This window comes from Beta vulgaris, chromosome 2 (genome assembly GCF_026745355.1).
Source record: "Beta vulgaris subsp. vulgaris cultivar EL10 chromosome 2, EL10.2, whole genome shotgun sequence".
NCBI classification, from domain to species: domain Eukaryota; kingdom Viridiplantae; phylum Streptophyta; class Magnoliopsida; order Caryophyllales; family Amaranthaceae; genus Beta; species Beta vulgaris.
This window is the reverse complement of record NC_079203.1, coordinates 39938436-39963266: the sequence shown is the minus strand read 5'-3', so window position 1 is coordinate 39963266 and position 24831 is coordinate 39938436. Positions and strand designations below refer to the sequence as shown.

Sequence of the window (24831 nt, the reverse complement as noted above, 5' to 3'; positions counted from 1 at the left end):
CAAAACTCACAAGTATCAAATGATTCGAAATCAAATGATTTGAGAATTACATCTCTATAAAGTTTCTCAATACACTTTGAACTTATGTGGCCTAATCGACAATGCCATATGTATGTAGGGTTTGAATAATTTGTTTTATGTTTCTTACTGTCTATGTTATAGATGTGGGTTTCTAAGTCTAGCACATATAACCATTTGATAACTTGGCTGAGACATAGAATAAATCATTAAAATAAGCAGAACAACAATTATTCTTAATTATAAATGAAAAACCTCCCGAATCCAAAACAGGAATCGAAACAATATTCTTGGTAATAGTTGGAACATAATAACAATTATGCAGTTCTAATACTAAAACAGAAGGTAAAAGTAGACTAGATCTCCCACAACCAAAGCAGCAACTCATGCTTCATTGCCCACGCCGAGGTCCACTTCTCCTTTGCTCAATGTTCTACTTTTTAGTGCCTGCACATTACAAATAATGTGAGATCCACACGCATTATCAAATACCCATGAAGTTGAAGTAGATAAGTTAATCTCTATAACATAAATACCCGAAGTTGAAGCACCACTCTTCTTATCTTCTAGATATTCGGGGCAGTTCCTCTTCCAGTGGCCAATCTTATGGCAATGGAAGCACTCATGTAGTGCTGCCACTTTTTCCTTAGGAGTGACCTTTGGCTTAGAAATATCATTAGAGGCAACAACCTTGCCCTTGTTCTTCTTCATAGGTGCCCCCTTTTTCTTGAATTGCTTGCCCTTTCTAACCATAAGAACATCCTTATGTTTAGGTTCAGTTGGCAAGCTCCTTTCAGCCTGAATAAGCATACCATGCAACTCTTGCAAGGTAGCCTCCCCTCCTTGCATATAAAAATTCAACTGGAAATTTTGAAAATTTTCAGGCAAGGATTTGATCACAATATCAATTGCTAGTTCTGGGGGATAAAGGAAGCCCAATTTTTCCATGGTCTGAAAATGTCCAATCATATTGAACACATGCGGACCAACAGGTTTTCCTTTGCCTAACTTGCACTCCATCAACTTACAATAAGTTTCAAACATCTCCAGCCTCGCGTTCTTCTGAAACATAGTTTTCAGCTGTTGGAGGATGGAATAGGCGTCCAGACCATTAAAACGTTTTTGAAATTCTGGTTCCATGCAAGCAAGCATCAAACATGTTACTTGCATAGAATTTGCCTCAATGGTTTGTCTTGCTCTCCTTTCAGCTGGAGTAGCAGTATCTAGCAGGGGTTCAGGGAGAGGATTGTCAAGAACATTTTCCCGTCCTTCGGCTCTGAGAACGAGTCTCACAGCCATTTCCCATTCTAATAAGTTATTTGCATTCAATTTGTCTTTTTCGAGTAAATAGCGCAAATTAAAATCGGAGGTGTTGTCGTTTGAACCAGACATGATAACTACAACAAAAAGAATAATAAAGCAAGATTTAATCAATGTTTATCAAGAAAGCAGCAATTAAACAAATTTTAATTAACTACTACCCTTTATTTAAAATGAAAGTCCCCTATTGAATAAATAAATAACCAAAATCCCTCCCACTACAATCAAACAGACTTTGGCCCTTGTCTCCAATTTATAGTAGTTGAGGTAAGTAAACAACTTACTAACTAATTATAATTCTTGGTAGACAGGTTAACAACTCCTTGTTTACTCCTATCTCTTAGCTTCAAAACCCAAAACTTTGTCTTTTGATGATTTTGTGTTAACCAAACATTAACATGTAAGCTTAAAAAAACCTACCCTACTATCCCCTGATAAAGTGAGATGCCCTACTTTGACAGAATTTATTACTCACTATCTAAGGCGTTATAGGTGTTGTTTGGAAAAGCAATTAAAACTCAATATTACATGTTGGGGACCTAAGTTTACTATGTCGGTTAATTTAAAGGGAACTGATAACATAAATAACCACACATATAAACTTAAGCAAGCATTTAAACATGTTAAACGCATAAATCAATATAAGCATAATTAAAACTGATCCTAGTATGGCCCCTAAACCTAGGAATAACTAATCTTCATGAATTCCTCCCTGAATCTTTATGGATCTCCATCTTTGATTCGCCATGGAACTTCATTCTTGATTACATATAATTTATAATTTATAATTTAAATAACTAAAATTCAAATTACAAAAATACAAACGATATGCAGATCGTATTTAATTTACATAAAATTTAACGATGCACAGATCGTATTTTCTATCCTAGTTTTGGGCCATACTCATCATAACATGCAAAACATAATATCATACATATTATATTAAGCATCCATGCATTTATAATATCCAAATAAAATAAATACAAAAAATATACTCATCAACAATTAACAAGCAAAAGAAACATGATATTTACAAGTTAACAATTAAAAGTATACATGCCAAGTTAGTTAAAGTTAACAAATTTAAGAAAAAACTAAAGCAAAAATCGCTTCCATATTAGGGCATGTTCTCTTCGGCATAAAACAGCTGAACTGAACTGAACTGAATTGAACTGAATTGAACTGATCTGAACTGATCTGAATTGAACTGAACTGAACTGAAATGAATAGTGATATGTGAGAGTAAAAGTATTATCAAGAGCTGAACTGAACTGAACTGGTCTGATCTGAACTGAACTGAATTGAACTGAATTGAACTGAACTGAACTGAAAATAAGCTGGGGAGAACAGGCCCTTAGTTATAGTACTTAACCATTTAAGTAGCAAGCTAACTCTATGAAACTCCCTTATTTTAATACAATTAGGACCTATTATGGAAATGAGTTTGTCTGGTAAGAGACCGCCTATTTTAAATTAAAATTAGGCAATAGTAAACCCAATATTAAAAAGAGAACTAGCAATAGTGACTAGATTAATTTCTTTCGGTGACTAGTTTAATCCATTTTTTATATTAAAATTAGACCGTTTTTTTTTAATAATTTTTATATATGGGAATAATCAAATTAAATTTTAATTTGCATGATTGAAAAAACCCAAATCTGCCGATACTTTCGGCTTCCCTCCTGAAGATTTGCCACAAAATCATCAATCATCATCATCTTCAACAAGTTGAAGAGATGGCCACAAAATCACGCTAACAACTTGAAGATCTGCCATGGCAGTGGGGATGAATCATCAACCATACGGCCACCGCACGCCGGCACTTTGTTTCGCTCCTTTTTAATACACCACCACCTCAACCACCGTGGCTGATGGTACATAGTACTCCTCAAGATTTTATGATTTGTGGTTCAATTATTAGTGGGCACTTGGGGATTACCATGAATCAGATTCATCAAAAGAAATTTTCATTATTTTGAAACGAAATTTTTGTGTTTAATCTAACACAAAAAGACAATTAAAATCAAATTCTTTGAAACAGTAAACAACCATCTTTTTAAGATTTCCGAAGGAGAAATTTGACGACCATTATAAATTAAAAACAATTTTTAACAATTTCCAATCAATTAATATCACTATATTAATTATGCAAATTAATCCATGATAAAATCTCTTCCTTGCTTGAATGAAAATAATCAAAATAGCACATGAATACATGATCATAAAATATTATGCAAGAGGCAAAACTGTGTACAACCTTTGTAGCGTGTTTTCCTCCGGATTGCAAGCACTAGATATCAAATAACAGCAATTGATGTCCCGCTACTTAGTCCTCGAGCACCAATTGAATTCCCACGTTTCACTCTCTTGCTTTATTAGGGTTTTCTCTCTCTTTTTCAGTTTGAAAGTTACTGACAAACGGAACGCTTTATTTCGCTCTCCTATTATAACCTTTTATAATAGTAGGAGAATAGGTTTAGAGAGAGACCTAACCTAACCCTAATTTCTCCTATTGGTCGGTTTCCTTATTTCAATTAGTTACTACAATGTGTGACCTCTTACGATTAGGTTAACTTAGTTGTAGGTTCAATCAATATTGTCCCACTAACCAACCTTTATTCTCTAGCAAGTAAACGTGATTATTAAACTAATGTAATTTATTATCTCTACAATAATTCCTTTTTATATTTAGTAATTGCCGGAATGTATAAGGACATATTCCTTCAATATTGTTATATACGTGTGAGGTTTTATTACATTATATGTTATGATGTTACATGTTACACAAGACGCCATCAAAACATTTACATTCATATCATAGCAACTAGCAAGTACTTCGGGTTACCTCATGTAGTCATTTGTATTTAAAATAATTTGTAAAATGAATGAATTAGTAGCGTAATTGATAAATGTATTTGGGTCAAGTTGACACTTTTGAATAAATAATCTTGTTTGGACTTGTCTCAGATTAGGACATATTATGACTTGGCATGAGAAATTGGGTATAAGCAAATAAGGATTTTGTTCTTTCGATAAATCGTTCCAGTGTGTCAAAGTAAAGGTGGAAATTCATAGTTTAGGATTTTGTTCTCAAGTATCTTGAAACGTTTGGGATACAACTTGGTTGTCATAGTATATGAAAGTTGTTTCCACTTTTTTATTCATCTATATTTTCCAGAAAATTAAAATTAATTCAATATATTTTCTTCAAAACCAAACACATAATAGTTCCTATGTAATATTGAAGTTTGAAATATTTTCATGCAATTCAATAGATTAGTAGCTATATAAGTTTTAGAAATATTATGTGGTTTAATTGAAACAAAAAGCTGAAAAAAGTTTCAATTTTGTCGGACATTATTTGATATAAGAAAAAAATGCAATAAAAAAATATCAATATTGAGTTCTATTTATAAATTATCATTAAATATGACCGTTGTTATAATACTTCATTTCTTCCTATAAAAATCTTTTTTAGAGAGGAAAAAAAGTCAAAATAAGAACACATGGCAACAAATGGAGTATTTCGTTATAAATCTTTGTGTTTATATATTTATCTGTAAATATTAAATAAAATTGTTAAACAAATTAAATGAAGCTGTTAGGAATAACAGAGTTTTGTATTTATATTTATTGAACAATTTATTCACAGCAAAGAGGAGTCGGAAGGTTTTCCATATTTAGAGGTGCGCCTATTATGGGAGGACAGAAGGCATTTAAAGAACTAAACCTCCCCTCCATTGTTCATGCATTAAGAGTGTTATGTTATTATGATGATTCTAACTAAATGTTAAAAAACATAACTTAATGCCAAATTTAGTATCAAACATGTACACAACTTGCCCATTGCATTCCTAATAAGGATTTTTAAGTGAAGATTGTTGGAAAACACAATGGACATGAGAATTAAGTTTGGTGAAACTTAATTCTCTCCTAATCCTTAATCATGCTTAATATATCCCAATAATTGTTGTACTTAAACCCCCCAAAATTAAACTTCTCCATTCCACCCATTACTTTCTTATAATACTTTACATAAGTTTGAAATTTTTGGCATGGCAGGAAGCATAGACATGACCTTACACTCAGTTGAATCAAATGGCATCAAAGATCAAAACCACCAGAAACTACAAAAAATGATGCCCTTGACAGCCCCTCTAAGTGATGGGCATGGAGAGCCTATTAGAAGGCCTCGTGGCCGACCTGCTGGATCGAAAAACAAGCCTAAACCACCAATCATTATCACACGGGAGAGCCCAAACACACTAACTGCCCATGCCATGGAGGTAAGTTCAGGATGTGATGTTAATGAAAGTCTAGTCACTTTTGCTAGGAAGAAGCAGAAAGGAGTATGCATACTAAGTGGTACAGGTTATGTAACCAATGTCACTCTAAGGCACCCTGCTTCCTCAGGACCCAATGCCATAGTGACTCTTCATGGTCGATTTGAAATACTCTCGCTTCTTGGATCGATACTTCCACCGCCAGTTGCACCACCAGGAATCACAGGTCTTACAGTTTACTTGGCAGGTCCACAGGGGCAGGTTGTGGGTGGGGGAGTAGTAGGTGCCCTCATTGCCTCAGGTCCTGTGGTTATTATGGCTGCTACTTTTATGAATGCTTCTTTTGATCGTTTACCTGTTTGTGAGGAGGATAACGAAGTTGCAGCTCAGAACCAATGTTATCAGAATAATCGTCGCCATCACTACCAGCATATTGATGTGTCTGATATATGTGGTGTTCCCCAGAACTATATGGCTAATGGTAGGGCTTTGCCTCCTGAAGTTTACTCTTGGGCATCTGGTAGAACAACACTGGCAAAGACATGAGAAATAGGCATAAAGGGCTGTTACTGTTACTATTACTTTTAACAAAACATTTGCTTCATATCTTCTTCTTGGAACAATCTCTTCAAGTAGTTTATACACTAAAGTAATTCACTTCATTCTACCTATATAACTTGTATTATGCATTCAACACTTTACAATTGACATAATTATTGAGAGCGTATTCTGCAATTATTAACTTTAATTGAACATATAAATCACTTATCTTGGCAGATTTATTTTGATCTACATTTTTAAATTGTCAATTTCTTTTTGTAATGTTATGCAATACTTTATTACAGAAATAGATGTTTAAAAACTTAATTTGAAGTTCATATGATATAAGTTTCATAAGGAATTTTACAATTATACTAGTCATGTTTGTTTTGAAAAATGGCAAAAATGGAAACGTCTTTTCGAGTTTCCATTTTGAGCCATTTCAGAAATATTAGCCTTGTCTTTTAGGTCTTACCAATATGACATTGAGGGAAGAGTAGACAGCAGCAAAAAAACAAAAAAAAAAAAAAAAAAAAACAGAGGATCATAATCAAACTGCCAAATGTTAAACTAATAATAATTAAGAAATAAATCAGTGGGAATTTATCCCATAAATAGCTACACAAACCATCACGTATTGTATTCACTTCTACTGCCATACACTACCAACTACACGGAGCCTAAAATCATCATGATTAGACTGATTGAAGGCTGATAAATGCAAAGGACTACTTCAAAGTTCAAACCCTAACATATGATCTACCTGTGTTAAGATTAATTCTACACTAGAATACAGAACATGATACAACTGGAGTTACAGTGTTAAGTGAGCAATTCATTTACCCCTTCCCCTGCCTCTCCGAGTGTATCCCCTTGATTTTCTCTCCTTCTGCGTGTCCTTCACTTTGGGTGATGGGACATCTTCTGCAACTGGTTGACTGAAACTTTGCGATAGTTCTTCCTGCTGCATGCTAGAGCTATTCTGCGACCCATTAATCACAGTATCAGTTGTGATGTCTGTAGCTGGCTCCTCTTGAGGTTTTAAGTTCTCCATATGAATATCGCGGCCTCCTTGGCTTGAATCAACCATATTTCCATCTTCTCCTTCAGATGGACGTGCTTCATGTGTGTCCTGTCCTTCAGCCAAACTGCCCAGAAGATGAGGTATGAAGATGATGAGATTCCTTATTATTCCTTTTTTTAACAGAAGAATGAGTTTATCCCAAAAAATTGAACAAGTAATATGTCAGTTACCCAGATGCAGAACACCCGAAACCATTTTCTGCTGTGATGTTCTTCAACTGCTTCACTTCATTAATACTGTTATGCTTCAACTCTAACACATAAAACGTACAAAGAGCGTTAACTGATGATGGGACATAATACTTAGCAAAACTATTTGAGTGAGGCTAGTGAAAGAAGTTTAAATACTGGAAGGAGCTTGTAAAAGCCGAGATTACAATAAAACAATGAGGAAACTCTAAGAAAATCTCAACCCTTTCCACTTCCCAAAAATATTCAAATTCCCATAAACTTGTCTACTTCCAGAGCATAGTATCGCAATGTCAACATCCAATGCTTGTGACGCCTGTCACGATTAGATACATCCTCGATTATCAGACCTATATTTTAATGGGAAAATCCCTTCTTAGTGCTTGACAGACAGCCACTACTTTTGATAGGACAGTCGAGATTTGCAAAGTCCTGTAATTTGCTGATCTCATCTCTAAGGAGTCAAATAAAAAACTGAACCAATACCTGACTGAAACTTAGGGTCTTGTAAACAACTTTCGATAGGACAATCGAGATTTGGAAATTCCTGTAATTTGCTGATCTCATCTCTAAGGAGTCTTCTTCCTACATACTCCTAATATCAGGTTAATAAATCTAAGGTGCAGGAGACATAAGTTGCAAGCTACAGCCAACTTGACCTGGCAGTTATTAGGTCAAATAGAAAACTGAACCTATACCTGCCTCAAAACTTAGGGTCTTATAAACAACTTTTAAACCTTATAAACCTCACTCAAGCAACTGACGTGAAAATAGAACCGAAATTGACCAAACATGGAACCGACATTATACTGACCTGGAACCTGACAGACCCATTTGACAGGTCTACCATCAATGTGTCAAATGATCTCATATTAATGTTATAAACATGAAGTTCCTCATATAAACTGAAAGCTAATATCACATGATGGTGCACCGATACGGAGACCAGGATGCAGCTAGATAAGAGTATAGAAACTAAAAGAGTGGAAAGCCATACCGAAAATTATCTTTGAGAAACCAAACAAAATTCAAATAGAGACAAGTTCGACAGAGAAACTGCATATATCTAGGAGAGGAGAGGAAGAAGGGAGAAAAATACATCACACGACTTCAGATAAAAGCTTTTTCTCTCAACCAATTCTCCATACTTTTCCTACCATTATTTTGTGCTGAGAAGAACCATTGTAGTATATGTTGGAAATAACTAGCTTGCTTGTAAATAAAAGTTTGGAAATGACAATAAACAGCCAGAAAGAAGCTTCATCAAGAAGAAATTCTAAATAAGACAGTAAGAGTAAGTGAATCTCGTGACTAGAGAATGCAATCATGTCTTCAAGAACAGTACTATGCTTTCAACTTAGAATCAAATTATGTCGCTTCCTTGTTGCACCACCAAGAAAAGTAAATGCATGTATGGATAATGGTTTTGCCTACAGGCTTTTTGTTTGGTGACTTGTGAGCATCTGAGACGCCTATGATATCCTAGCACCCCTTTTGTATAAGGTTAACAACCTGGGTGTCTATGTAATATTGTTCTTACGACTTGCAAAGAAAAGCTGGCAATCAAATTACTTTGTTAAAAGAAAATATTTTGCCTTAGAATCATAATAATCAAAGAAATGGAAAGAAATAGGATAGCCACGTTTTATTTTATTAGCAGCTAGACAAAAAAAAATATGCATCACTGCATCAGAATCTATGCCTACTCTGCCAAGTTAAGTTGTAAAGTAGGAATCAGACATGCAACACAGCTTTGCCTGAGCTAAAAAGTCATATACATTGAAATATATATTTAAACTGAGCTTAACTTAGGATCAGCCTGACAGTTATGGTGCACTGGACAGCTCCAAAGACAAAAATAGTACAATAAGATGTCACACAATCAATAATATTCAGAGGCTACAGTCTTTTTCCTTTGAAAGTAATTGGTAGGAAAGAAGGTATTTTCCAAAAAAAGCACCACTTCCCTATGTTCAGTGAGAAAAATTAAGAAGGTATTTTCCAAAAAAAGCACCACTTTCCTATGTTCATTGAGAAAAATTCAAAAACCTCCCATCAAATATTTCCCCTCAGAATTTGGTGGAATCAGAAAAAACAGGGAGGAAAAGAGGAAGAAAATAAGCAGCCAATGAACCTATCAATAATTTTGTCTTTGATGGATGGGTTTCACGCAATGAGCCTAATCTACTACCAAGCATATCAGTATGACAGTATTTTAATCCCAAATATGAAACTCGTCACATCTAGAGGACAAAATAAGCAGCCAGATGCCAAAAAATCAAGATACTTTCTTTCCCGATCCTTTAATATACCAAGGAAAAGAAAGAAAAAACAATGCATGTTCCCATCCTATATGTCCTTCCTTCTGTTTCAACAGCGTTACATTCTACTGACTAGTAAAAAATACATCAAAAAGAAAAAGTATTACCAGCTGCTTCCTGGGACTCGTGGTGCTCCTTAGATAAAACAGCATCGCCATCCTATAGGACACAATTTTAAGAACATTAGCCATAATCAACCATAGCTAGATATTTATTATAGAACTGAGCTTCCATCTGGAAAGTCCAAAGAAAGGAATATTATTACCATCTGGAATCTCCTAAAATGACCAAGTTTACCTTCTAAAATGAGTCTCCTAAAATAATGTTTCCCCATGTACATGATTCAAATTCCAAGAACGAAAAGCATGGTACTAGTTGGGGTGTGTAAGTGGACCGGAAAAAGTCCATAGTCTAGTCCAAACATATCGGACTGTAATGGACCGGAAAGATATGGAGTATAGACTGGATTTCAACTCAAATTTCTGAGTCCAAATTGTTTTGGACTGGACTCGTCTTGTCACAACTCTACCTTTTCGAGTCCAAACTTAAGTCCAAAAGTTGTTTTAAAAGTTCTGAATTACTTAGAACTTATGCAGTGATGTTATTAGTTTAGACTGTGTTCGTTTTTTTGCTTTAACAATAATCCAGAAAATACAGGTTCTTAGTTTTATTATGAAAGAAGCTTTGATATGACCTACAAAAAAAAATCAAGTTTCCATATTATAATTTGGGTTGAATCTGGAACTAACAAAAAATGTGTGGACTGGATTTGATTTTAAGAAAATCTGCCTGGACTAGACTTATTAAAAGTTTAGACTAGATTAGAACTCAATATTTTCAAGCAAAAATATTTCAGACTGGATTTGGAACGTACCGAATTTCAATCTAGTCCATCCATTCTACAACAACCGGTACCACTTTTACACAAGAAGTTGGCTTCTTTTTATGGGGTATGCACTTCTTTAATGTGGTTGAGGTGTATCAAGTTTCACCTGATACCAATATCGAGTAAGACTTGCGAGTAAAGGTGAGCAAAAGGGGCTATAGCTTAGTTTATTTTTCTATTGTGTGCTATAGTTGGAGGCATACAAGGGTTTTTAGGAGTCTGTGTCTTCCAATGTTGTAAAATTTCCCTTTAGGAGTAGTGTCCCTGGCATCACTGAGCAGAGACTGACGATCTGGTAACATAACTATAGGGTTTTCAAGAGTATCTTAGCCACATGTGTAGTGGCTTTGGAGTTTCATTTTTCTATTTCCGCATCATAAAGAAAAATAATATTTCCATAAATATAGTCACTCTAAAAGCAAAGTTAAATTAACCTTCTCAGACATTGTGAAATGTCGGAATTTAATATTCGATTAATAGGAAGATAAAAACCCAATATGATCCCTCATATAGATCTATTAAACACCCGCCCAACCCCACAAACACGCACACACAAACAATAAGTCACCGTTCTATCAAGCACACACCTGAGTAACTCCCAAGGGGTCACCCTCATCTGGTCACATAACTACAAGGTTTTTAGGATTACCTTAGCCACATGTATAGTGACATTCGAGTTTCATTTTTTTTCTATGGCCATATCATAAATAATATATTATTTCTATAATTATAATCACTCTTAAAGCAAAGTTAAATTTAACATTTTCAGATATTGTGGAATGTCAAATTCTAATATTCTGTTTGCATTAGGAAACTAAAAACCCAATATGATCCCTTGTATAGATCTATCAAGCACCAACCCAACCCCGCAATACATGCACACACAAACAAAGAAGTCACTGTTCTAACAAGAACACACCTGAGAAACTCTAAAAGGGGTACTCTCTGCAGCATCTGGCAAAACATTTTCTTGCCGATCATGTTTAGACTCTGCAGGGCCTGAAAAATGGAGTTGAAAATTATATTGAGATTGAGATTGAACTCTCTAATTGCAACCTGAGTAAGCACGTCGCTTTACTTCAAATCCCCTCATCAGTTTTTATAGTCTGAAAAATAAATTTCCAGTATGGTACATGATTGAAAACTGAACATTACACTTTTAACAGATTTTAGCAGCTAGTTCTTGTGTCTACACTTCAGTAATCATTCAGATGCCAGCAATTGCAAGTTACGCAACTGACCTGCTCCCTCTGTGACTCCTTTATTCATCAAGGAATCTTGAGGCATATTTCTTTCAGGAGAGAATGAAGATCGAATGGTCTTTGTCAATGGTGCAGCAGCTAATAATTCTTCTGTAGCCTTAGAGCGTACTCTTCGAATTTCATCTAATAAATTAAATGAACCAGAAGTAAAAGAACTTTTCTTTACCTGCATGAACAGAATAGGCCATAAAGCAACAGATTAGGATATAATATATGTTACTAACTGGGACTTCAGTACTATCTGTACAAGCTTGGAATCACACGTAAGGCTTGTGCAATATACAAAAAATAAACAAAAATGAAGAAATATTAAAGAAGGTTAATTGATTGTAGAAATTAAATCTTAACAAAGGAAAAACTATTTTTCCTTTTAAAGGAACTGTTTTTGAAAGGAAAAAAAAAAAGATATCAAGATAAAAGTTGTCAAGGGCTTTCTTGGAAGGGAAAAATTATCCAGCTAAAAAAGCCTTTTGCCTTTCTATATAACATAGATAGCAATTGTGTTGTTTTAAAACTTAAGCTCTATGCAAGATAACTGTAGAACTGGGACTTGTCAATAGTCGGGAAGTTCGATGTAGAAGTAAAAACAATAAAATTATAAAATGGAACGCCAGCAGATTTTCAAGACAGCAACACATAGTCCACAGGACACAACTGATTTTGCCATAAACTCTGACAAAATCTTATCAATTCTATGGCTTTTCAAACACTACGGAAGTTAATTTACCTTCCTTTTTTGTTATTTTCTGACTTCTGACACAGCATGAATGCAGCTATCTGCTATGTGAAGTAAAAACAACCAGGAAAACAGGAAAAAAATGAACTAGGAAGGTAACCTATGAAGTATTTACCAGATTGGGGTACATTGCATTTGTTTTATGTATTAGATGACCCATTCTAATATAACCATGACAGTTAATATACCAGCTCCATGTCTAATCGAAAAAATTCAGTGGCCTGCAAGCAGGATAGGGCACTAATTGAACAAAAGATCTTCATTAGTGGTTGACCAGGAATGGCCTTACATGACTATGAATATCAGAAATTGAAGAATCAAGTAATCTCCTAACCTATCACTAGCTCAAGACTATTATTTCTCTATTAAAGGATTTAAAGAAAGATATACATTCTAATCTCATGTCAAAGATGATCTAGTAGATTTTATAATTTTGAGCATTGAGAATACAAATCTATAGCTTCACAATGATATTACAGGTGATCAAGTGGTGGGCCAGGCCAAGTTCGGGCCTTGCCTAAAAAAATTCCAATTAGTGGAGCCGGGCCAAAATTGTGCCCAAAGCCCGCTTTTCAGGCCTAAAACAACGGGCTTTTCGGGACAAATCGGGTCGGGCCAAAATTTGAACTAAAAAGTTATTTTTAGGTTACCCGAAACTCGTCCCAAATCAAAAAAAATCTTCCCAAGCCCGGGCATTTTTCGGGCCAGGATCACTTTGATCAGGTATACAATAATTGATTGTTAAAAAAAAGAAGTAACCAGCGCACTTTTCCGGTAAATATTTCCCAAAAGCATAGGTCTCTTTGTGATAATTTAAGACTTCATGTACATTTCATTTTTTTTATCGCGAGAAGCAATGTAACAATAATGGTGTAATCTGGAGTACATAAACTCCAAAAAAGAGTTCTCATCTTATATAGGGTTCACATCACCTTTTCTTTAAGCATAGTGTAAAAAATTTGGGACTCAAATGATAAGAATAATCCTACTAAAGATAAATACAAGAAAACTGGGGGGAAATGTCAATGACCAAATGAGTGTAAGATATGAGGCGTCAAAAACTGTGAGGCCAACAACACATGACCTACTACAAAACATAGATGATGTCTCTACTAATTCCAAGTAGCACAGCAAACAAAGCATGAAACAAAATTTTGCAAACCAAAAGCAGCAACTGAAATCAATATGTACAAACACAAGATGACGAGTACTTGAAAAAAAACCCGACAAAAGCAAGCTTCACAAAAACACATAGTAAAGAAACTCAACCATGTTACAGAGACAAAATAATACACTCCTCGACAGTTCACACAGGATGCCCAGCATTTGGCTTCTACATAAAGAGAGAAGAACACAAAAGATCCATGATCCATAACCAGTGACTGTAATATACTTGAACGATAACAAACACAACAAAAACTCATCTACAGACAACTCTTCTACTCAAGCACAAAGGTAACCTCTAATTTCAGAAGACATTCGAGGAGACACGTTTATGCAATAATATCCTAAAAATATGACCGTGAAAGTGGCAAATGATAATGATTAAATACATTAGCAAATTTCGAAAGGGTTGTCTACTTGTCTGTTGAAGAAACATATAATTAACAATTTAGGATAACTAAATTATTCTTGGAATCGCCTAGAATGAAACAAAAAGTTCCTTTGCAGCAGCAGAACTGTTTTTATATGACTTAATATATACCTCAGAACTGCGGAACGTTGACTTTGGTGTTTCATCCTTAAAATTTAGTATGCCCAATGGTGATGAAAATCCAACCTCAGCTTATGCAATAACTAAATTATGATCGTGAAAGTGGCAAATGATCGTGATTAAATACATTAGCAAATTTCGAAAGGGTTGTCTACTTGTCTGTTGGAGAAACATATAATTAACAATTTAGGATAACTAAATTATTCTTGGAATCGCCTAGAATGAAACGAAAAGTTCCTTTGCAGCAGCAGAACTGTTTTTATATGACTTAATATATACCTCAGAACTGCGGAACGTTGACTTTGGTGTTTCATCCTTAAAATTTAGTATGCCCAATGGTGATGAAAATCCAACCTCAGCTTATGCAATAACTAAATTATGATCGTGAAAGTGGCAAATGATCGTGATTAAATACATTAGCAAATTTCGAAAGGGTTGTCTACTTGTCTGTTGGAGAAACATATAATTAACAATTTAGGATAACTAAATTATTCTTGGAATCGCCTAGAATGAAACAAAAAGTTCCTTTGCAGCAGCAGAACTGTTTTTATATGACTTAATATATACCTCAGAACTGCGGAACGTTGACTTTGGTGTTTCATCCTTAAAATTTAGTATGCCCAATGGTGATGAAAATCCAACCTCAGCTTGCTTTGAAGACGGAGATGCCCAGGCAGGACGATTCTGCATATATGATCTCGCCATATCCACTGGGGAGCCCTTCTCATTTCTGGAGATCTAAATACATTACAACAAGGGATAGCATGTTATCCATAAACTATGAATAATACTTCAAAGATAGTATGTGTCACATCAAACCTACTCTTGCGAAACTCTAACATTAAGAAGATGGCATATAGCCGTTATGATTTAGGTTCATATGAGAACCACCCTTACTGTGAGAAGCAATGTTTTTTTGTTCATTTTATGTTTTTTTTTCTCATTTTATATTTTTTTGCTCATTTAATGTTTTTTTTCCTCATTTTATGTTTTTATTCATTAAATGTTATTGCTCATATTATGTTTTTTTGCTTATTTTAAGCATTTTTTGATCATTTTAAGAAGTTTTGGCTCATTTTAAAGTGGTACTCGTTCTGATACGCCTTAAAACATAAATAAACATCTTATTATGAGTAACTCATTCCAATACACTCCTTCAGACATCCACTAGAGCACTCCCCCCCCCCCCCCCAAAAAAAAAAAATCCAAAATAGAAGTGCAATGATACCAAGCAATATGAGTCCACATCCTATCAGTGCTTGACAACAACAAAAGCTACAAACACTCGCTCAAGAACACATACAAGACACACTAGTGTAAATTGCTCACAGGAAGCCACCAACTTTACCCAGAACAGAAAATTCAGCAATTAAAAGCTGATTTAGAAAATCAGTAAAAATTGTAGAAACCATTTCGAAAGTAAGACATTGACGGTATCTACAAGAAAGGCACCAACCTGGGATGGTGAGGCCATATTCGAAACATCAAGCTCATTCTCAAGTGTTTTCTTTGAACCTGATCTTTTCTCCTGCAGCCATTTCCGGGCTTCCATAATCGCTGTGGTGCGCACATTTGGAGTTGTTTCACCTACAAGGAAAACAAATGAACAAAATTCTATCAGGCAATTAAATAGACATTGCTGTTAATTATCAGAATCAGAAATCTTAAAAAGCGGTTTACCAGAAGTTCCACTGGTATCCACAATACGAGATCTGACAAGCTTTATCAGTTCACTTGCTTCTTTCCTGGTCAGATGAAAACATCTAAGACATGAACATACAACACCAAATTGAACTGGAGAAAATCACATAAGTATACTGATAATTACTAAATAAAAATGTTTATACAATTGATCAAATGGAAGAAATGACAATGTATTAGTGTGAATACAATATGATGAGAAAAATCCTGCACAGTATCAGATACACGTTTGATACTGTAAATACTTGCATCAGTTCATTAAATAAGTTATTCCCAAGCTCTCTAAGATATCAATGTAGCCTATACGAATTCAATTGTTGGACATTACATATCTCAAGAGAAAGTGCAAATTTAGGCCATAAAGGCAGAGAGCAAAAAAAAAAAAAAATCAATTTAAAAAATATAAACTGGCAATACATCTTAATCTGTTAGAGAAGCATCACCATTTCGTAAGGCCAAAATGCACAAAAACACGTAAGAAGGGCCAATACTAATTGAATTTGGTGTAATTCATTTATCAGCATTTAGTGGAATAAACCAAATTGAAGGGGATAGAAATAAAACCATGATGTTATTCCACTTCATGTCTAGTTACTAGTATATCACCACATGTCTTCAACATAAGTATAGTCTAGCTATAGGATCCGATGTTGTCAACTCTAACCAATTGAGTATTATATGTCTGTATACAAAAGTTTATATATACAAGAAAATGAAACAATGAAGTGAACTTCCTTAAACTCAATTCAAAAAAAATTTTAAGCTCTACACTAAACATTAGTTGCTTTAGTCACACAAAAGTAACACACTAAGACCATTCGCTTCCTGACAAGACCAAGCAATCAAGGGTATTTGGAATACAAAGACCTGTTCAACTACATTTGAGCAGAGAAGTGACATCAGAAGATGTTTCGTACCTTGAGTATGCTTCCTGGCTCACCAACTCTTCGATTGCATGCTTAGTATCACTCTTGCTGGATGGTGATAGCACCTATGGATTCAGATTGAAGTATTGAACACATCAGCTATCATTTTCTGTAGCATCACATGTTGCCAAAACTCAAACATGAAAGGTAAAAAGAAAAAGAAAATAGAGGACAGTCTAATCTGTACACTCAAGTCTCAAATGCACACCATAGCTCTGAGTAAGCAAGGCATCCTATAGGCAACTCCAAAGCCACAAAACCCATAAAGCTTCGGTCAACCTAAATTTGATTTGTATATGTTGTGCCTAAATCAAATTTATATAGAAACATAGCGTGCCAAATAAAAGTCATTGAATAATGGGTAATGCTATTAGATTTTTGCACAAGGTGCATCTTAAAACATCATCCAGCTTATTACAAGATCATTAACATTGTCAAGTTGAAACTTGTGACTGGTGAGTAAGGGTATTAGCAAATAGGTATTAAAACTAATTCTAGTTGCAAAGCTAAACCCTATGTAGAGGTAAATTACGGTATGCACATGTTTGCCAAAGAAATTAATAGTGATAGTCTAATATAGAAGGAAATAATGAACATTATTGTTCAAAGTACTAAAAGCATCAATTTGTGATTAGTTGGGAAATTGACTTTTGAATCTGATTAGGAACGAATCTGGGTAGGTTCCGAACCCATAGAATCTAAGACCCTTACCCATACCCATCAGGTTTAGCAAGTCGAGATCTAAAATAGATCCCAAATAGGTCCTTCACTTGCCAATATTCAATTTCTTTATCGACAAGTACATAATGCGCAAACGAATCTAGTGTATAACCAACATTGGCAAAGCAATAAACTAAAAAAGCTACTAGCCACACAAAACATCCTAGTCCATTGTTGCATTACATTTCAGAGTCTTATCGATGCATACATTTGGAATATGAAAAGCCTAGTACACATAGCTTCGGCAATGGTTGGCCTCTTTGATGGTGACTTGGTGAGAATTGAGAAAGAGAGAAGAGGTGAGGTCTAAAATCGGTGAACACCAAATGACAACATTTTATTTTATGTTGTGCGTAGGGTTCAACATAAGCTTCAGTGTCTTTTTTAACAATCTAAGTGCAAATCTATCGAGGATAGTCTATTTCTAAAACATAACACCCGAAGCTATACCTTACCGGAGAATGCCTAGATTGAAACCACATGGCATACAAGGACCCATAGAGTCTTAAAAGAATTAGACCCATTCTTTTACATTAGGGTATAGTCAAAACAGGTCCAACTAAAGGAATGAACTCATTGCCAATTCTGTCATAAAAACTTAGCAATGAGATTATATGAATGGCTTACAACAAACTCATACTATAATCTTTAATTGCAATGATAAGATGAATTAGATATATACAAGTATATGAAGCTGTGAGAAATAAGACGAGAATTAAATATTAAACCATTAAAAACTACCACGAACAAAAGAACAAGAATAACTTGTCCTCTCAAATCGTAATGTAAGATAAGATTAATGGATCCTAAGACCATACACAAGTAGAATCACATCAAGATCCTACAATTCTAATCATTTCAGCTTAGATAGTATCATTAAATCCTAAAAACAGTAGAATCCTACTTATAATCTAAATAGACTGCATTTGTCAAGATCATATATGAGATCTAAGTCAAGATTTTAACAACTACAGGCACAATGAGGGACGTCTCAAGTGCTCCCCATTTGTAACTTATGAAAAAAAGCTAAATTTCTTAGATTACTAGATAATAGCAACATAACAAAAAGCTCCCACAATCTTGTCTCCGTTTACATGCAATGGAGCTAATCATCATGCATAAAGCGAATAGCATCAACCAACCATCAACCTTTAAAATTAAAGGCAGCGGCAAATAGATAACTAGAAAATAGCACCATAATAAGACTGACTCGAAAAAACACGAAGGAAGGTTGGTATACCAATCAATCACCATAGAGATACATGCCAAATCAAGAAGCTAGGTCGTAATCTGGATAAAATTTAATACAGCATAACGGTAAAAAGAAATATTAGACATGAAAGCAAGCAAAATCAAAACCTACATATTCTCACACGACGAGTCAACAACAGCAAAAACAATGTCACAGCCTTGATATTAAAATAAGTGACCAAATCAAAGTAATCAACAGCTTCTGACAAGCAAAATCTACAGGGTTTGGATGCAGCATCTTTACCTTATCAAAGTGATCATCTTCTTGAAACGACATACCATTCTGAATCTCCTCATGACCATCATCATTTTCTGAAATCAAACAAACTTCATTATTAACAAGCTTCAGAAGAAATTCATACTACTGGCTGATGCAAATTGCAAATAGAAAGGAAGATAGCTCCCAAAATGGTAACTGCAGCAGCGATAAGCACAAAACTTACAGATATAGCTCATACTTAGCTAATATGCATTAGAATCAGGGAATTAAAACTCTCCCATTCTGTAAGGAATTTTGAATTTGCCGTTCTGCGAAATCCCGTTACAGAACGCCATAATGAAATTCACATACTTCTCGCCGCATTGTACGTTCCGTAACGCGAACTTGCCACGTTAGAACGCTTTTATTTTTAACGATTAATTATGTAGTTGAGGAAGCATAATATTCTATTAGATTTGATTATATTATGTTGTAATAATGCTTTATAAACTAAACAAATACAAATAAGGTTAAAACATATTAATGTGAATTTTTAAAAAAATTCACGCCGCGTCGGCCGCGAAACGTTCTATTTCCCGTTATAAGTCGTTCCTGCGACAACGCGACTGTTCCCGCAACCGTGTTTTTTTTCCCTGATTAGAATACTATGGAAGTAACATGAATCCAGAATTAGATAACCCACACTCTTCTAAAAGAAGCACAAGGTGACAAGCCATCAACTTGTGGAAGCATCTCACGCAGAACAACTTGCGGAAACGGTAACAGTTTCAATACTAAATCAGACTCGTCCGTGACAGCCGCGATGCGGTTCGCGATAAACGTATCCGTTCCGTTCCAATGAATCCGTTACTGTTTCCGCAACCGCAACCGAAACCGTATTTTCGAACTATGATGAAGCTACACAGACTGAAAACTTCAGATTTATTATAAACCATTGTAACGTTACTGCTCTAGCACTACAATAAAAAGCATCTAACTCTGAATGACCAACATCAAAAAGAAGGTACCTAGGAATATTCTGAAGCTTATTGGAAAATACTATATACCAGAATAATCTGTTTATAACGATTATTAACAAGCACACACAATATCTACTCCTCTAAAAGCAAGGTTGTTTAAGGACTTTCTTTTCTGCCTTTATGGCTGTGAATTAATTTAGAAAATCAATGAATCATTAAAGTAATTTACCCATATTCTCCCCTCTTATCAAAATTTGACAGAGGTAATAGAAGGATATTGTAGTCAAGTTACTTTTTTTTCTTTAAAAATTTTACTGTCCTCAACTTATCTACCAAAACTTTATAAGATTTATATTTAACAGACAGCCAGACAGAGTATCATTTATATAAAAGGCACCATAAACTCGCCAGACTCCTTGTGAATCGTGACACTCATTGATAAGAATGGCAATTGAACCCGATTTGATCCAGGTCCAGCCAGTCTGAAAAACAAATCAGATCCGAGTCCGGTAAAAAGTTTGATTTCAACTAGGAGCCAGGCTGAAATCAGACTTTGAGCAGGGTCTAGCTTGAGTCTGCCTCCACACATTGTATGATGTATCACAGATTTCTTTTCACTATTAACTGTCTCACCTCTCACTAGGACAATTAGAAACAAGAAATCTTAATCTCTTCCCTCATTCTATTGCACTCTCTTACGCCTCTAACTCCTATTGTCATCCCTTTTTCTATATGCATCGATACCAAGACATCAAGCCACAATATCAAAACACACAATAAAGAAGACAAAGACCTGTAGCACCTTCATTTCACATTTTTACTCTAGTATAGGAGTGTAAATTTGAAGCATGTGACTCTAAAATCATCAGAGTATCCAGTTTGGGTTACAAAGATTAAACTTTTATGCTTCAATTCTCCTAATCGTACACAAAATTTGTATAAATGAGGTGTTTTGAGAATGGTTTAGTTGTAAACTTATATAAGCCACTAGTTGGAATTTGATAGCATAATTTGTAGTTTTCCCTTGAAACTTTAAATGGTTATAAATTGGAGGTTTACGATCATGGCAAAAGAAATGAGAAAGGTATTTTTCAGGTTACAAGGCTAGTTGGATCAAAGTTGGAGGCATTGGAATACTCAGAGTAAGGTTGTAGTGTTTTGGATACAGCATCAGAGTCGGGTTGAAGGTTGACCTTGCCATGGTTAGATATCCAAATTGCATCACAAAACCCACAATTCTCATGAATATACAATGAGTAAACAGAAACATGGAGTATAGCATCTTGTTGGAACTCTAGGATCTCTGCTCTTCCATAATAGAAAAACTTGTCAGAAGAAACATCAACAACTTAACTCAGAACCTTGCTTCTTCATCATAAACTCAAGCAGATGATGTGCAAGGGCCAAGGGAAGCCATTTTACCGATGACTCCTCCATATATACATAGATATGTCAAACTTCACCTCCAACAGGCCTAAGGTTGCAAACTATGGCACTTCATTCGCTGTTCTAGAAGGTCAATCCCAATATAATATTTATAAATTTTGACATTCTAAAACCTCACTCTTTTCAACACTACTCTCCACATCACTAAATCTTCGACTTAGTCAAACCTCTACCTACTACCTCAGTAGTTCTTACCGAACACGCCTCATATAGTTTTCCTTATCTAGAGAAAAACCACACACCTACACAGCCAAGCGACTCGTTTTCACTAATGTCAACTTGCCAAATCTAACTTCAAGAAACAGACTAGACTAATTCACTTAGGTTCTTATAACAACCAGACAACTTCACTAAAATGTCTAAATACACTCATTTGCCATTTAAACAACAGAATGCCAACTGCCAACATACATCCTACATAATAATCCAATGAAAGTCCTAATATAAGAAGACTCATAACTACTTCCAACCACAATATGATACAATAACGACGAAAAAGTCCTAGTTTATTCATTTATACAACAGCAGCAACAAAGATTCAAGCAATATGCAACATAATATCAAACTCTCCAAATATCATCAACGCAATCATTCTAGTCACATTTGAAATGTACAATTCATCGCCAAAATCAAGATTTACAAATTCTTCCACTTTTTCCCGGGAAAAAAACCACAAACGACATCAACTAGAGCAAAAAAATTCCACATTCTTACCTCCGTTTCCATTAATCCTCAAACAATGATCAAAATCACACACAAAAATTCGAAAAAATTCAAAATAAAAAGGAAAAATAATTACCAGAAGAATCTTCGGCGGAGGAAGAAGAAGAAGACGAATAATCATTGCCGAAAAAGGAAAGAATCTTTCCAGCACCAGTTGCAATGGCTTTAGCAGGATAAATCAAACCAGAAAGCCAATTAGGGTTTTCGACGTCGTCGGAACGCGGAGGAGAAGGCGGAGGTCGAGAATAGGGAGAGTGCTGAACTCTCCGATTCTTGACAATTTTTCCGCCGGCGCCGGGAGTTCGCCGGGAAGAGGTGGACGCCATTGTTGGGAGGAGAGAGAAAATGTGGAGAAATTTGTGTTGGAGAGGAAAGGAACTGTTGTTTAACCACAACGACAACTGTGGAAACACAAGTACATTTCACAACAACGGTTTTTGGATGAGAGAGAAAAATTAGATGAGTTTGGATTTTTTTAAAAATTGTTTGGTCTTTTATTTTTCTTTTGGAGGGGATATTTGGAAGGGGGTGGTTTAAGATTTGTTGCCCGTTGGTGATTTTGTGAGGTTGTGGTATAGGGCCATAGGCTATAAAGTGCATAATATTTATTTTAAATTCTTATTGGTAATCTTCTATTTTTGATAATTGTTTCCTCCATTTTCTTAATTTGAAACATTGAGTTATAGTATTGGTACAAGGATTTAGGAGAGGATAGATGTAGAATGAAATGAGAAAAAGGAGATGTGCAAGGAGTTGCGAATTTGGGATCCTTTTTTGGATGGTCCGTTTTCTAAATTAATGGTTGAAAATGTTTGGAGAGGGAAAATAACTAATTCATTAGAATCAATATTGCTAGGATTGTGATCCTACTTCAGATGAATAAAGGATGATAGAATAAGACCAGTAGAACTAGATCGTATTAAATAGTGAAGATTATAATAATGATACTACAAGATGATGTATCAAATAAGTGAAATTCATACTAAAAAGCATCGTCTTGTTCACATTGTGATTGTGCAAGCTCTTGCTCTTCCGAACTTCCACCAACTTGATTTGATATTATTACAACTGAAAACAATTTGTATAAGTGTATGAGGCCGATGGTGTGTTATGTTTATCAGTATATAATACACGATTCTTATTTATTTGATGTGATACATATTGATTAAGCATTCAAGAGCATTCGAACAAGTAAGTAAGAACAAAGAAAGAGAACATAAGAACTTGTTAACAAACCGGTTCAATTGGATTGAACAACCACCATTTCACAACCAAATACCACCAATCTAAGATCAAGTTATAACAATAAGCTTCTAACTTCATCCACTTTGAGTTTCAATCACTAATTCAACGATTAAGTGATAGAATTAAGCAAAGATTTGAGAATGGTCTAACTGACCGGAAATACAATAAGCACACAGCTTAGTGTTTGAGCATAAAACTCTCAATTTTCATTCAAATGACTTAATTCCAAAAAGAGTACAAAGCTAACATATTTGTTTACATTGTGTCCAAATTTCGGCTGATTTGGACAACTAGAGCTATGCCAACTAAGCTGATAAAAAACATGAAACAAATATTACAATCTTTCCAGCACACTTCCTACAAACTAGCTTAGTCACCCTATTGGAAGTACAAAACAGAAGAACTACCAATGGAATACTAAAGTAAACATATTAAACTATAAACCTTCAAAAGTTGTACCATTTGCAGCACAAATCATTGCTGTCAAAAGCTTCAAAGGGAAGCTAGGAGAGACGCCAGAACTGGGGCAGCAGCATGCCTTCACATGAAGTCTTCTTCTTTCATTGGTTTTGGCTTCCCTTTCCCATGTGGTCTTCATATGGGTTCATACACTTCCCAAGGCTTCAATTCAGTAGGAGGTGGCAACCAAAAGCAACAAAAACATCTCCTAAAACTAGCTTAAAGAACCGGATTTACAAGAGCTTATACTAGCTTATCTCTTAAAGCATGATTAACATAACTTAAGCATGTACTTAGGCTACTAATCACTTACTAAACTTGATTACCAATACATAATGATGTTTAAGGTGTCATTAAGTATTAACTAATCTTGCTTAAGTAGAGATTAACATAGATTAGCCTAATCAAGTTGCTTAAGTAAGGTTTTAGAATAAATCGAGCTAGTTAGGCTTAGAAATTGAACCTCCTTTACCATGTTCTTTTGATCATGTAGAAGAAGACCTTGGTTGCTTAAGCTAGATGCTCCTGCATCATTTCTCCTCAGGTTCAAAAGGTCTTCTTGTAACTCAGAATCATCTGCAAGATATGGAGCTAAATCACCAACATTGAATGTAGCTGAGATGTTTCCCATTTCATCTGGCAATTCTATCTTGTATGCATTGTTGTTGATCTTCTCTAGCACTTTGAAAGGACCATCACTTCGTGGCATTAGCTTGTTCTTCCTCCTTGTAGGAAATCTTTCCTTCCTTAGATGTAACCACACTAGATCACCTGGCTTGTAAAGAACTTCCTTCCTGTGCTTGTTTGCTCGAACCTTGTATGCTTCATT

General features: G+C 35.0%; 3 protein-coding genes across 3 annotated transcripts; 1 reads left to right on the top strand and 2 right to left on the bottom strand.

Moving 5' to 3' along the window:
* Positions 1 to 233: 233 nt before the first annotated feature.
* On the bottom strand, positions 234 to 2430 carry LOC104886528 (uncharacterized). The gene is made up of 2 exons (XM_010670975.4): positions 555 to 2430; positions 234 to 465 (listed from the first exon to the last, which is right to left on the bottom strand). Exons 1-2 carry the CDS (start codon positions 1408 to 1410, stop codon positions 452 to 454), a joined length of 870 nt encoding a protein of 289 aa, XP_010669277.2. The 5' UTR covers positions 1411 to 2430; the 3' UTR covers positions 234 to 451.
* A 2963-nt stretch (positions 2431 to 5393) lies between these two features.
* On the top strand, positions 5394 to 6378 carry LOC104886527 (AT-hook motif nuclear-localized protein 16). Its single transcript, XM_010670974.4, has one exon. It carries the CDS (start codon positions 5394 to 5396, stop codon positions 6165 to 6167), a length of 774 nt encoding a protein of 257 aa, XP_010669276.3. The 3' UTR covers positions 6168 to 6378.
* Positions 6379 to 6708: 330 nt separating this feature from the next.
* LOC104886526 (hypothetical protein) lies at positions 6709 to 22828 on the bottom strand. Its single transcript, XM_010670972.3, has 11 exons — positions 22375 to 22828; positions 19195 to 19262; positions 16971 to 17044; positions 16033 to 16097; positions 15809 to 15939; positions 14920 to 15090; positions 11882 to 12068; positions 11560 to 11639; positions 9862 to 9913; positions 7416 to 7497; positions 6709 to 7309 (listed from the first exon to the last, which is right to left on the bottom strand). Exons 1-11 carry the CDS (start codon positions 22622 to 22624, stop codon positions 6997 to 6999), a joined length of 1473 nt encoding a protein of 490 aa, XP_010669274.1. The 5' UTR covers positions 22625 to 22828; the 3' UTR covers positions 6709 to 6996.
* Between the last annotated feature and the right edge of the window lie 2003 nt (positions 22829 to 24831).